This window comes from Citrus clementina, unplaced genomic scaffold (assembly GCF_000493195.1).
Source record: "Citrus clementina cultivar Clemenules unplaced genomic scaffold, Citrus_clementina_v1.0 scaffold_9, whole genome shotgun sequence".
Lineage (NCBI taxonomy): Eukaryota > Viridiplantae > Streptophyta > Magnoliopsida > Sapindales > Rutaceae > Citrus > Citrus x clementina.
In genome coordinates, this window is record NW_006261964.1 from 17,044,765 (window position 1) to 17,058,470 (window position 13,706).

A 13,706-nucleotide genomic window follows, 5' to 3' on the forward strand; every position below is an offset into this window, starting at 1 on the left:
TTTGTGGTACGAATATTACGGAGAGCACGATCGATTTGTCGCACAAACTCATACAATTTTAGTTTATGTTAGACAAATCGGCTAAGATATGCATTCATACTTTCACATCGTTGAGTGCTTCGCATACCAGCAAAGAATGTTCCTCTAAGATAAGCTTCCGCCCAGTTGCACCGCTTTGAATACATTTTCTGTACCCATGCATGTTGTTCAAGTGCGAATTCAGCCACTACCTCTGACCATTGGGTTTCAAATTCAACTACCGTTATAGGTGTCAACATCAAATCACGAAATTTTCTTGTAAAGTCTTCGTTCTTCAAATTAGCCTACGCATTGCGCTCGAGATGCCAACAACAAAGACGATGGATGCACCCAGTAAACACTGTCTTTATTGCCTTCCACATTGCCTTGTCACCATCAGTAATTACAGACACGGGCTTTCGATTGCCCATAGTGGATAGGAAAGTTTGCAGCAGCCACGCGTATGAGTCAATTGTCTCTTCTGCGAGCAAAGCAAAACCGAAAACCGTTGTTCTGAAGTAATAGTTTATTTCGACAAGTGTTACGAGGGGTTTATGATATGCATTAGTCTTATACGTTGCATCGAATGCCAGCACATCACCAAAACACTGATAGTCATAACGAGCTACACAATCAGCCCAAAACAAATTTTGTAGTCTATTTTCATCATCTAGTGTGTACTCAAAGCAAAGCCCAGGGTCATGTTCAAATTTTGCCGCAAAGTATGCTATAGTTGTGTCTGAGTCAGAATCTCCAACCTCGGCACGAGTGGAAGCATCTAGCGTGTTTTGCATGTCTTTGCGTGTGAACCTTAAGTTTTGAGGCCCCTCTACCTGATCAGCCATGTAATCCATGAATTGGCAAGTCTTCACACCAACATGCCTTAATGCCTTTGCTTGCGTAAGTTCTGCATCAGTAACCTTTTGATGTGAATGAATAAGGTGAACTTCATTATTAGAAGCCAAATGATGGTTGTGCTCAGGCCTGAATTCTTTGGCGATGTATTTACCAACTGATTCATCGTAATTCACTCGAAATGATGCCCGACACCCGGTTCGTTTTAGAGGCTGTGGTTCTCGCACCCTTCTGCAGTTTTCAGATTGTCTTTCATGTCTTACCCCTTTGAAATGACAAACCCAACGTCGAATTGTGATTCGTCCAGACTTTTTTCTGCGACGCATATCATCTTTCCTAACACCTAAACCAATCATTCGGGCATAATTGTTATACCATAGTTGTGCATCCTCTACTGAGTCGAAATGACTGCCAAGTATGTCCGATGCCTGTAAACCAACCTTTGGAGCAATGGATATTCCTATGTTGCTAGAACTATGTGGGCTACTCATATTTAACCCATGTTCAACCAAAATAACATAATTCACACCTTTTTATCTTAATAATTTAATATAATAATAAATATGAAACCATCTATGCGAGCACAAATCTACTACTTAAATTACAGCACATACCTTTGTTGAAGAGAAACTTGACTTATGAAAAGTTGAAAACTAGGCACCAGAGATGTTCAACGAGATTTTAGAACATAGCATTTGAGACTATGTTTTGGAGTGACTGTGTTTTTTTATGAATAAGTCTTGTACATGAGCCTCAGGATAATCCCTCATTAATGGAGGGAAGGTGAGTTTTGTTTTCATCATATTTATTGCAAACCTAACCAACCACTCGGCTAACCGGTTATGAAAACTAACTGACCGAATACGAGGGACATGATTGCTGTTAACAATCGGATAATCGGTTATGAAATCTGATTATCTGGATTCGAGGGACATGTTAATAACCGAATTAAAAGGGCTTTCTAGACGAAACCGGATTACCGGTTGTGAAATCCAGTTATCCGGATTCGAGGGACAAGCTTGTTGTCCACAACAGGATAACCGATTATGCAAACCGAAAATTCAGATTCGCGTGGCTAGGTCACTGCCAAAACCGGTACGCCGGTTAGGAATTTCCATAAATCCGGATTCGCGTGGCTAGGTCACTACTAACAACCAGTTAGCCAGTTAGAAATTTCTGAAAATTCAGATTCGCGTGGCTAGGTCACAGCCAACAACCGGTTAGCCGATTAGGGATTTTTGGAAATTCGAAATCGCGAGTATATAAACTATTCATCTCCTCTTTTATCTTTCAGTAAACCGGATAGCTTTCTCTCTCTATAACCGATTATTCCTCTCTCGTTTTCTCTCCAAAATCCATTATTTTCACATGTTTTTTTTTGCAAATGGATCCATGAAACTTGTTTCCCATCCATTCTTGTATCCAAAATCATCCTTCAAACCCTTTTTCAACCTCAAAATCAATAGATCCGAAATCGATTCTAGGGTTTAAGCTGAAACTTCTCTCTCTAGATTTCTCCCTCTGAAGCCGTTTTTTATCGAAATTGCTTCTCAAAATCTTTTTACATCCTTATTATCTCCCTTCTCATTGATTTATTTCACTTCAAATTAATCAAACTCACCATGTCAAGCTCACAGCCAGTTCGAAGAAAAGGCAAAGAACCGGTTCAACATACCAACCGATCACGACAAGCATGGGGCACATCCAATCAAGCCAACTTTGAGGCCACACACTTTCAGAACCACAAACATCTAGCCAAACGATTTCACCAACAGTTCATGACTTTGAGGTCCTCCAAACCTTTTTTGTTTTACCGGATTGGTTGAATAATCTTAGTATTAGCAATAGAACTTTATTGCAATTGTTGGAAGATGTTGGTTGGCTTAATGCAATTGTTTTTTAGGAAAATGTATATCCCAACTTGGTGAAAGTGTTTTACTCGAATATGGATTGTTCCACGGAGAAAGAGAATCGAGTAATCACCACAGTTGGAGGAGTTTCGATTGAGTTTGATGATTCAGAGTTGAACTCTATCCTAGGAACTTCCGATGATGGTCTAGAAATATTTTCACCTAGGAAACCTCCTGATATTGATGACTATTTTCATATTGATACTGTTAAGAATATATGTCGTTGTATTAACCTTTTGGATGACGATTGTACTATCCATTTTCGCACCCGATGTCTTTGTCTTCAAACTCGGATATTACTTCGTTTTATTCAGAGTATTGTGCTTCCTAGATCAGGCCATTTGGATGAGGTTTCTCATATGGATGTTGTCTTGATTGATTGTATTCTTAGACATCGTCCAGTCGACTTAGGATACACCATTGTCTGAAACATGCTTAGTATACCTAAGTTGATTACTCGTTCCCTTCCGTATGGTCATTTCATCACACGAATCCTCAAATACTTTAGCGTCCCTATCGAAGAACCATCATGTAGGCCATCTAAGAGCATTGGGGATGAGGCTGTTAGTTCTTTAGGTTTTGAGTGTCGTAATGGCACTTGGGTGAAAGTCGCTGATAATAAGTTCACCTTTATTGCTCCAAGTGATGATCAGCCACTTAATGTTGTGGTTCCAGCCCATCAGCTACCTGATTTTTCACTTTTATTTCGGGGTCAGTGTAGAGGTCAAGCACCTTCAGTGTCTCCCTCAGCTCCTGCATCTGCTTTACCACATCCCGAGCCTCCTACTTCTAAAGAAGTTACTCTTCAGCAGCTTATGGATGAGATGAGGACACTCTCTGTGCGGCAGACTGAGTTTCACCACCAGCAGCAGTAGCTTATTCATGGACAGCACCTCATCTTTGAGCACTTTGGCATTCCATATCCGTATCTACCTCCATCACCACCATCCTCACCACCTCAGTAGTCTCTTATGCTTGTATTTGGACACACCTACATTTTATTATGATTTTGGATTATGTATTTGTTTTGAATGATATGGATTTGTTTTTATTGTTTGATATTTCATGGATAAATTATTGTTTTGAATTTGGACATATTTGAAAATATTTAAATGTTTTCGGTCATTCTATAATTTATGATATTTTGGATCATATCTTAATTTCAGAAAGTTTTGGCTTTAATAAAGTAATAATTAGAAATTCTGAAATTGGACCTATATAAAAATTTTTATAACGTTTTGGGTCATAACATAGTTTCATACAATTTTGAGGTCAAACTGTATTTTAAAAACATAATTCATTGTAACACTTCACGTGGAATATACAACTTATCACGTAAAGTTGGCAACATGGACGTCAAACATGAAACGGCCAAGAATAATCGAGAATTTTGGCTTTATCCAAAACATGTAACAACGTACATCAAACATGAAATCCTACCGTCAGACATGCAACAACTAAAGTTAAACATGAAACTTGCAACACTTCACGTTAAATATGCAATTTATCACGTAAAGTTCGCAACATGGACGTCAAACATGAAACGGGCGGAATATTTGAGAATATTCTTTATTTTGGCTTTATTCAAGACTAACGTAAAACATGCAACCGTTACGTCGAATATGCAACAACTGATGTTAAACATGAAACTTGCAACACTTCACGTGAAATATACGACTTAACACGTAAAGTTCGCAACATGGACATCAAACATGAAACGGGCGAGAATATTCGAGAATATTCTTTATTTTGGCTTTATTCAAGACATGCAATCTCCAACGTAAAACATGCAACCATTATGTCGGACATGCAACAACTAACGTTAAACATGAAACTTTCAACACTTCACGTGAAATATACGACTTATCACGTAAAGTTCACAACATGGATGTCAAACATGAAACGGGCGAGAATATTCGAGAATATTCTTTATTTTGGCTTTATTCAACACATGCAACCTCTAACGTAAAACATGCAACTGTTATATCGGACATGCAACAACTGACGTTAAACATGAAACTTACAACACTTCATGTGAAATATATAACTTATCACGTAAAGTTCGCAACATGGACGTCAAACATGAAACGGGCGAGAATATTTGAGAATATTCTTTATTTTGGCTTTATTCAAGACATGCAACCTCTAAAGTAAAACATGCAACTGTTACGCCGGACATGCAACAACTGACGTTAAACATGAAACTTGCAACAGTTCACGTGAAATATATGACTTATCACGTAAAGTTCGCAACATGGACGTCAAACATGAAACGGGCGAGAATATTCAAGAATATTCTTTATTTTGGCTTTATTGAAGACATGCAACTTCTAACGTAAAACATGCAACCGGTATGTCGGACATGCAACAACTAACGTTAAACATGAAACTTACAACACTTCACGCAAAATATGCAATTTATAATGTTAAGTTCGCAACTTCAACGTCAAACATGAAACATACGAGAATATTCTGAAATATTATTTATTTTGGCTTTATTCAACACATGCAACATCGTACGTCAAACATGAAATCCAACCGTCGAATATGCAACAACTGACGTTAAACATTAAACTTACAAGACTTCACGCGAAATATGCAATTTATAACGTAAAGCTCGCAACTTCGACGTCAAACATGAAACAGACGAGAATATTCCAGAATATTTTTTATTTTGGCTTTATTCAACACATGCAACATCTTACGTCAAACATGAAATCTGATCGTCGAATATGCAACAACTGACGTTAAACATGAAATTTGCAACACTTCAAGATAAATATGCAACTTATCACGTAAAGTTTGCAGCTTCGACGTCAAACATGAAACGAACGAGAATATTTTGAAATATTCTTTATTTTGGCTTTATTCAACACATGCAACATCTTACGTCAAACATGCAATCGAGACGTCAGAGATGCAACAACTGACGTTAAATCTGCAATACTATTTTTTTTCATTTTCAATTTCTTTATTTTTTAATTATATTATATAGTATTATAAGGTTTCTATTATATTATTTAATTTGTTTATCTTTTTCTATTAATTATATTATAAAAAATTATTTTTGACATTTTATTTAATTTTTCATTTTATATTATATTTTTAATATATATTTTTTAAAAAAAATATGGTGCAACCGGTTTGTTAATCGGCTGCACCAAGTATTTGGCAGCCAAAGACAGCCTGGCTCTCTTTTTGAGAGCCCGGCATGGTGCCGGGTACAAACCCAACGGCACTGTAGCCAAACCCAAATTTGTTAGGCTGTTTCTGGAAAATTTTCAAAATAAAAAGGTTGATACACAACACTTGAGATGTGAGGTTTTTTCTCATTTGTTTCTTAATCAAAATAACCAATTCTTGATTCAGAGTGATCCTTATAATGTCCTCTAAAAGCTTGATATGTTTGTAATATATTTAAGTAATAAAAACTTGTTAATTTTTCCTTCAAATTAGAATCTTGTACACGGTGTTGTTTCTTAAATTCTTTGTTCTTGTCGATCTCTTCTCTGTTTTTTGATCCATTTTGAACTTAACCAATTAAAGCCTTATGTATTGATTAAGTTCTTTGAGAATTAGCCATTAAAATATAACATACAGTATAATCATCAAAACACATTCTTTCTCCCCTTTTTAAAGTCCCGACAAATTTTGTGTTAAACATTGCTCTACATGACATTATCATGTGGTTGCACATTTCCATTACGTACTTTATATAAGACCCTTTTTTGCTTTATTTGCAGGATTTTACTATTGGGTGGGAAAAATCTTTGGTTGGACATGCCCTGAAAGTTTAGGCCGAATTCGTTTTTGGATCTACGTGATATATAGATCGTCAAAATCAACATAACTATTAAAATAAGTCACCATCACAAGTTAAAAGAACAAGTGATCCACTCTATAAGTACAAATAGTCATATATGCTAGTTTTATAAATTTAATACAATCACTGACATGATAATTCACGCATACGTAAGTGAATACATTTTTGATTAACTTTTGCATTTGGAGTAATATAATCATATTTTTTTAAAGAAAATTATCTCTCAATCATCTTAAGAATATTGAAAGTGCAAGTAACTACTATGAGATTATAATATTATTGAGAACTACCCCAAGTTTTGGTTTTATATCAACTAGCTACTTTTATGTTAACTCTATTAACCATTGTTAAAAAATCTAAAAGTCTATTTTGCCTTTAAATTCATTTAAGAAGGTAAAATGATGTTTTGGGAGACTTTAGGGTAGAATAGTCTTTTCTTCTAGATTTTCTAAGTTAACAAAAATGTTGATAGTTAATGTAAAACTGAAACTTAAGGTGATAATGAGATATTATCAAAAATTTATATTAGCTATTTGCACTTTGATATTCTTGAATTGATTAAGAGATAATTTCCTTCTTTTCCTTCTTTCTTTTTTTTTTAATGTCAATTACTACTTAGTTCTATATATGTTTGATTGTAAGTGTAATGTCCATGTATTTAACTCTTACCTCATGTTTGGTTGAAAGGAATGAGAGGAAAGGAGAGAAATGAAAAGGAGAAAGAGAGAGAGAAAATGAGGAAAAAATATGTCAATCTCAATTTTATTGTTTGATTTGATATGAAATTAATCAATTCTCTACTTATTTCTTTTTTCTCTTCTCTCTTTTCTTTTCATTTCTTCAAATCAAACATGTCATTAAAATTTATAACAAAAGTGCATAATACTTACAAGGACAAGCATGTCAAATATCAAATTTCAAATGTGTGATTTATAAAAAAAAACAAACAAGATACCATTTACATTTAGTAATTGAAAAAAAAAGCATGTTATTTAGACATTTATATTCAAACCTCTTTAAACTTTAGCTAAATTCAATCATATTTAGATTTTAAACCAAAAAAAAAAACACTACCTTATAGTTTTATTATAACTAATGGTTCAGGCTTGTAGTTTTACATTTATAATACAATATGTTTAATAGAAAATAAGTAATTTCAATAGGACGCATGTCATAATTACATTTTGTTAGTTTGGTTGAATATTAATAACTGTACTAATAAAGTAGTACTTATACATCATTTAGAAACATTAAATTTAGTATAAAAAATAATAAAGTTCAAGTAAATACTTGGGTATTTAGTACTTCTATCTTATGGTGATAAAATAGTTAATATTAAATTCATGTCAAAATAATCTCAACGGTTAAATATAAGAGAAAATAATACTTACAAGCACGAGGTTTAGGAAGATAGTCATGTAAAATCATCATATTTTTAATAAGGACTATTAAAATCCTCTTTTGAGTATAATATTGTTTATAGATAGTAACTAAAAAAATTGACTTTAAATTTTTTTAATAAATAAAAATATAATTTAAATAGTTTAATTTGTTTAGTAACAAATAATATTAGTATAATTTTTAATAATAAAATGATTTTTAAAATATAAATTATTATATTTATTTTAATAATAAATTTGTATTTTTTATAAAAAAATAAAATAAATATTTGCGTTAAATAGAATTTACAATTAATAAAACATATCTCATGTATTAATCATATTAAAATTATTTTCTATGATATTAAAATAATTTAAATTTCTGTATATTTATTTTAATATTATGTTCCCATATATTATAATTTTTTTAATATAATATAAGATTGTAAAATATTAAAATATTTTTATATTAAAATTATTTTAAAATGTATATATTATTACATTTATTTCAATATTATATTTCTATTTATTATAAGACATTGGAGTCAATTTTTTGAGTTAATAGAGTAAAAGAGTATTGTAATAAAAAAAAAAAGATGTTTTGGTATCTTTTATTTAAAATTTAAGAATTTACATGACCATTTCTCCAAACTTTATAGTGTAGATGTGCTTTTTCCTAAATATAAAAAATATATATCGTTAAAAAAAATAAATAGAGGTGGATTTAATTGACTAAATCTTTAAATTTTATCTTTATTTTAATTTTTCAAAATAATATGAACTTACGATAATAATTTTCGAAAATGGTTTGGGTTTAGATTTAGAAAAGCATCCAAATTTTGTCTTTGAAATTCGCACTCCCTTCCACTTAAACCCAAAATGGAAAAGAAGTCGGTAGAAACAGAAGGGGACGACGATGAGCCCATCACGGAACAGGAACTCGAAATCGTTGAAGCAATAGAAGCCGCATATGAACTGTCAATCACAAGGAAAAGACAATTAAGACCTCCTGTTCATAACAATCATACCCATCGCCCCATGTCCATAACTTCCCGCCGGTTGCCCTCTTCACTTGTTGCTTCGCCTTCTTCACCTTCGTTTTCTCTATCACATTGCCAAGGTCCCATCTATTTCCTCACTTTTGCTCACTCTGGTTTTCGCTTTGCTTTCTTATTAGTTGGTTTTTTGTTTCTTTATTTTGAATAATGTTAATGTGGGGTTAATTGACAGTAATTGTTACTGTGCGTTTCTTTTATGGAATTAAGCTTTAGACAATCTTGCAATTGCATTTTTTTGTGGTCTATTATGATCACCATAATTGTTCTTTTTTTATATATAATTTTTTTTTCTGGTTTGTAGTTTGCATTATGGATTTGGTTTAACAATGTGAGATTGATCTAAATTTATCTAAGGCTCTGTTTGGTGTTGTGGCTTAGAAGTTACAGCTATCATAAAATGGAAGTATCTAAATAAAGTTGATAATAATGATAAATATGACTTATAAAGTTAATAATTTTGAAAAAAAATGATAAGAATCATGTAGATTTTTCATCAAACAATTGTGATGTAAAATCACCTTATCAAATTTACCCAACCATTTACGGCTATGGTTTAAAAGCGATAGCTGCCGGAAAAAGTCCTAAATGTAGCCTAAATATATTGTTTTGCATTTTATTACCAGTTGAAGCTGGAAAAAGGTACGGTGTTATAATGTTGTGATATTTATTTTATTCAATCTAGGAGCTAACATGAGGTTGAAATACCCTGCAATGAGGTTTGGAGGTCAAATTTTGTATAGCAGAACTTCAACAGAGGTAGAGATGGCCGCAATAGAGCTTCGACGGATTCTTGAAGCTAATAAAAGTGAAGCAGGTCAGGTCGTTGTTGGATTTGACATTGAGTGGAAGCCCACTTTCAGAAAAGGTAATTCGGTTTTTTTAAATTCTGCAAGTTGATCTGCCCATGTCATTGAATTTTCACTTTTACAACTTGGAATGCTGACCTTTGAATATTAATGTGTGTAGAGATTGAAGCATGTAGTGGATTTTCTTTCTTGAGTGGTCTGTTGAGGCTGTATTGTTGGTTATGAATTAAAACCAATGCCTTGAATTTGCTTTTGAAGCAGAAGATGCGAATATTCATCTATTTGCTCTTTGTGCTGGGTAGCTGTAAAGCTAACTAATCAACTACTTGTAACATAAGTTTTCTTTAATTAAGGATATTTTATTGTCACAATTTACTAATTTTCTGTTTTCTGCGTGGGTGAGTGTTAAGGGATTAAACAAGGAGTTTGATACTGCAGGTATATTGAAGAAAGTAAAAGCAACCATTGCTTGGTGTTGGTCCTACTTTATATTTTTCATTTAGTTTTACATTTGGGAATCCCCACTAATTGTGCAACTGGGGAAAAAGAACTTGCTGAATTTGTGTTGACTTATATACTTCCTTGAAAGTTAGTCCATTGTAAAGCGGAATTGTGAACTCCCAACATTTTCAATCAAAATAATTCTGAGACATACGAAAACCAAACTATATGTTAGATCCACTTTAATTAGAGATGAGGGTTTCTTTTTTGTATTAGTTTATTTCTTTTGGATGTTTATAATCATGTTCCGAGAATTGATGCAGGTGTTTTACCAAGAAAAGCTGCAGTTATGCAGATATGCAGAGACAGCAACCATTGTTATGTCATGCAAATTATTCATTCAGGAATCCCTCCGAGCCTGCAACTGCTGCTTGAAGATTCCACAATTTTAAAAGTTTGTAATATCTCATACAGAAAATTCAACCATTTAGTACAGAAATTCCTAGATTGCATATTAGTTGATCACAATGATTGATGCCTGTACAGGTTGGAGTTGGGATAGGCAGTGATGCTGGTAAAGTTTACAGAGACTATAATGTATCTGTCAAAGCTTGTGAGGATCTTTCCTATCTAGCAAAACATAAGATTGGCGGAGATAGTCAAAAATGGGGTCTTGCATCACTGACCGAGATGCTTGTTTGCAAGGAGGTATCTATCCTAGTCTGCTGGATAAAACTTTATGGAAATTCCCAGAAGGGCAGTCCTGAATCTGTAAAATGATGCCTTTCTGCAACTGCATTATCTTGTGCATTTCTCTAAATATAGACGAATTGTTATTTTGCTATCTCACGTTCCTAGCTCCTAACTGCATATAGTTTCCTTTGTTTTGGCAATCTAGATCAGTTTTTGAAACCCTTTTTGACCCCCCCCCCCCCCCCCCCTCCCAAAAAAAAAAAAGAAGATTAGTTATTGAACCAGGTCCATCTGAAAAGTTTCTGTTGCAGCAGCCATGTCTGCTTCAGTATTCTCTTCTCACCTACTTTAATCAGTAGTATATTCAAGTCTCGTACCTCATCAACCTAGATTTCATTGCCAGCGTCAACACCGAAACTTTGTTGCTTTTATGCCAAAGATTTTAATAGTTGTAAAATATAGGTCCTTGTACTAGAAGAGATTTTGTTAGCTTGCCTCCTAGTGTTGGGTAAGTTATTCTTGCATTATCCGACTGTAATTTCCTCAAAAGGTTGGCCACTAGAGGGTTTTATGTGTGTATGGGAGCAAATTAATGTTCTGACATGGACATTTGAGAATTTATGTTTTTGCTTTTAAGCTATTCAGAAGTTGATTACACATACATAATCAGCCTTATGAATTTTATAGTCACTGTACAAGAAATTCAAAGGAGTGGAAAAAGAATCTCCTACTTATAAGTTTTAGACTGGTTTATCTAATCTAACTACAAGGTACTTAACTGTAATCAGTTGCTCATGATGTGTATGAAACTGGTGGAATGTGTGAAATACCCATATTTACATCAGTGGGAGGATGATCAATATATAGTACCACATGGCCACTTTTTTAGCTGCGTATAATATTTATCATTCCATTTATTTGTTCTTTTCATCCCCTTTTCTTTCTTTTATCATCGCTCATGATCCTAATAAGCAGTACTCAGTGGAGAAATGTTCTGGGCATTATAGGATTTTAAAATCTAACAGACATTAAGATTTCTGGCACTCAACTGAAAAGACAAATTACTAATTTTGTCTAGCTGTTTCGGGTACATTGTTTTGATTATAGTTGTAGTATCCTCTGTGTTAAAGGTGAGCACATTAGATGGGGAATCTTAATTAATTTTCTCAAACTTTGAAGCTTAAGAAGCCCAATAGAATCAGACTGGGAAATTGGGAAGCAGATGTTTTATCAAAGGACCAGCTACTGTATGCCGCAACAGATGCTTTTGCTTCCTGGCATCTTTATCAGGTAATCAGTGTTTACCGCGTCTTATTGTCTTAAGCTTGGGAAGGCTTGTATATACAACTTAGCTAAGTATGTACAACAATTACTTTGAACTGCTTATACAGGTGTTAAAGAGCCTACCAGAGCCAGTTAAAGATGCTACTGACCAGGGAAATCAAAGATGTTCCAGATTAGACTTGCACAATTGCTAAAAAAGAAGTTTAATTCATACGGTCATAAAATTAAATTTTGGTGGTCTTCCCCCATTATTTGCCATAGGATTGAGCATGTTTAACGGAAGCCTTAGATGCAGGTAACTGTATGATGATTTATTAGCGTGTGAGATGTAGATGTAATTTATACACTTTCTTTTTTCGATTCTAGGTTTTGCTCCATTTTAATATTGATTTGGTTCCAACATTTTTTACTCCGTCGTAATTTGTATGGTTCTCTAGTTACAACTCGAGAGTCAAAATAGGACAAAGGGAGGATGAATAACCATCCTCCAAAATCAAAATGGTTCAATAATTTCTATGAATTTATTCATGAAAAATATTATAATGGTTCTAGCTGATAGTGGACAGAAATATTAGGAGATTAAGGATCTATTTAATAAACATGAAAAATTTACAATGGCATGAAGATTCAAAGACCTGGATAACAAAATCTCTATACAATATGCTCAAAGAATTCTTCTTCTTAGGTTTTGTTTTGTATTAAGATGCTGTGAATAGAATAAAATAAAAATTGTAACTATGAATTAAAAGTTAGTAGTATATAACAATATGACTTTTAAATAATGATTTAGACAAAAAAAAGATATTATAGATTTTCATTATACTAGTGGTGGATTAATTAACATAATTTTCTAAGCCACGGTATTTAGTATCATGTTTAGTATTAATGTGTTATAGTTTAAAGCTATATATGCGATGAGAAAAGTTGTAATTATTAAATAAAAATTAATAATATGTAGTAAATATAATTATAAATAATAATTTTAATAAAAATAATAAAAATATTATAGGTTTTTTATTATATAAAAGTTATAGCAGTTAGTGTTTAACAAACATTTTAGGATCAGGTACAGTTGTTCAATCTCAATTTCAAACATGACTTTAGTGTTTACCAAATAATTTAGTACTATAATTTTGAGTTCAAGTTGCTTAATTTCAATACTAAACAGGACCTTATCATCATCGTCAGAACTAGGGACAAATGGAGATGGGTGACCAAATAATGTCATATTTGATGGCATTATAGTCCTAATTAATTTTCAAAAAAAGAAATTCATTGATAGCAAGTGCAATGTCCTTATCATTCGTGGTCCATAAACCCCAGAATTTGCCTGCTCTAATTGACCGAAAGTCCATCAAAAGCATGTGCCTTCACACATGTTATTAGATAATCAGCACATTGAAAATGATATATTTTGTTCGTTTACCATGCGAAAGAAC

General features: G+C 33.1%; 2 protein-coding genes across 2 annotated transcripts; one reads left to right on the plus strand and one right to left on the minus strand.

The window, feature by feature from the left end:
• Positions 1-323: 323 nt before the first annotated feature.
• On the minus strand, positions 324-1,364 carry LOC112099336 (protein FAR1-RELATED SEQUENCE 5-like). Its single transcript, XM_024186858.1, has one exon. The coding sequence runs from the start codon at positions 1,362-1,364 to the stop codon at positions 324-326; it is 1,041 nt and encodes a 346-aa protein (XP_024042626.1).
• Positions 1,365-8,848: 7,484 nt separating this feature from the next.
• Positions 8,849-12,677, plus strand: LOC18032995 (Werner Syndrome-like exonuclease). The gene is made up of 6 exons (XM_006420960.2): positions 8,849-9,105; positions 9,726-9,908; positions 10,614-10,744; positions 10,837-10,998; positions 12,163-12,273; positions 12,375-12,677. Exons 1-6 carry the CDS (start codon positions 8,865-8,867, stop codon positions 12,459-12,461), a joined length of 915 nt encoding a protein of 304 aa, XP_006421023.1. The 5' UTR covers positions 8,849-8,864; the 3' UTR covers positions 12,462-12,677.
• The last annotated feature ends 1,029 nt before the right edge of the window (positions 12,678-13,706 follow it).

Coding starts and splice junctions, on each gene's coding strand:
- LOC18032995 (XM_006420960.2), top strand. CDS start 8,865: ATGGAAAAGAAGTCGGTAGAAACAGAAGGGGACGACGATGAGCCCATC. Junction 10,999..12,162: donor AGATGCTTGTTTGCAAGGAG/GTATCTATCCTA, acceptor CAAACTTTGAAG/CTTAAGAAGCCCAATAGAAT. Junction 12,274..12,374: donor CTTCCTGGCATCTTTATCAG/GTAATCAGTGTT, acceptor CTGCTTATACAG/GTGTTAAAGAGCCTACCAGA.
- LOC112099336 (XM_024186858.1), bottom strand. CDS start 1,364: ATGAGTAGCCCACATAGTTCTAGCAACATAGGAATATCCATTGCTCCA.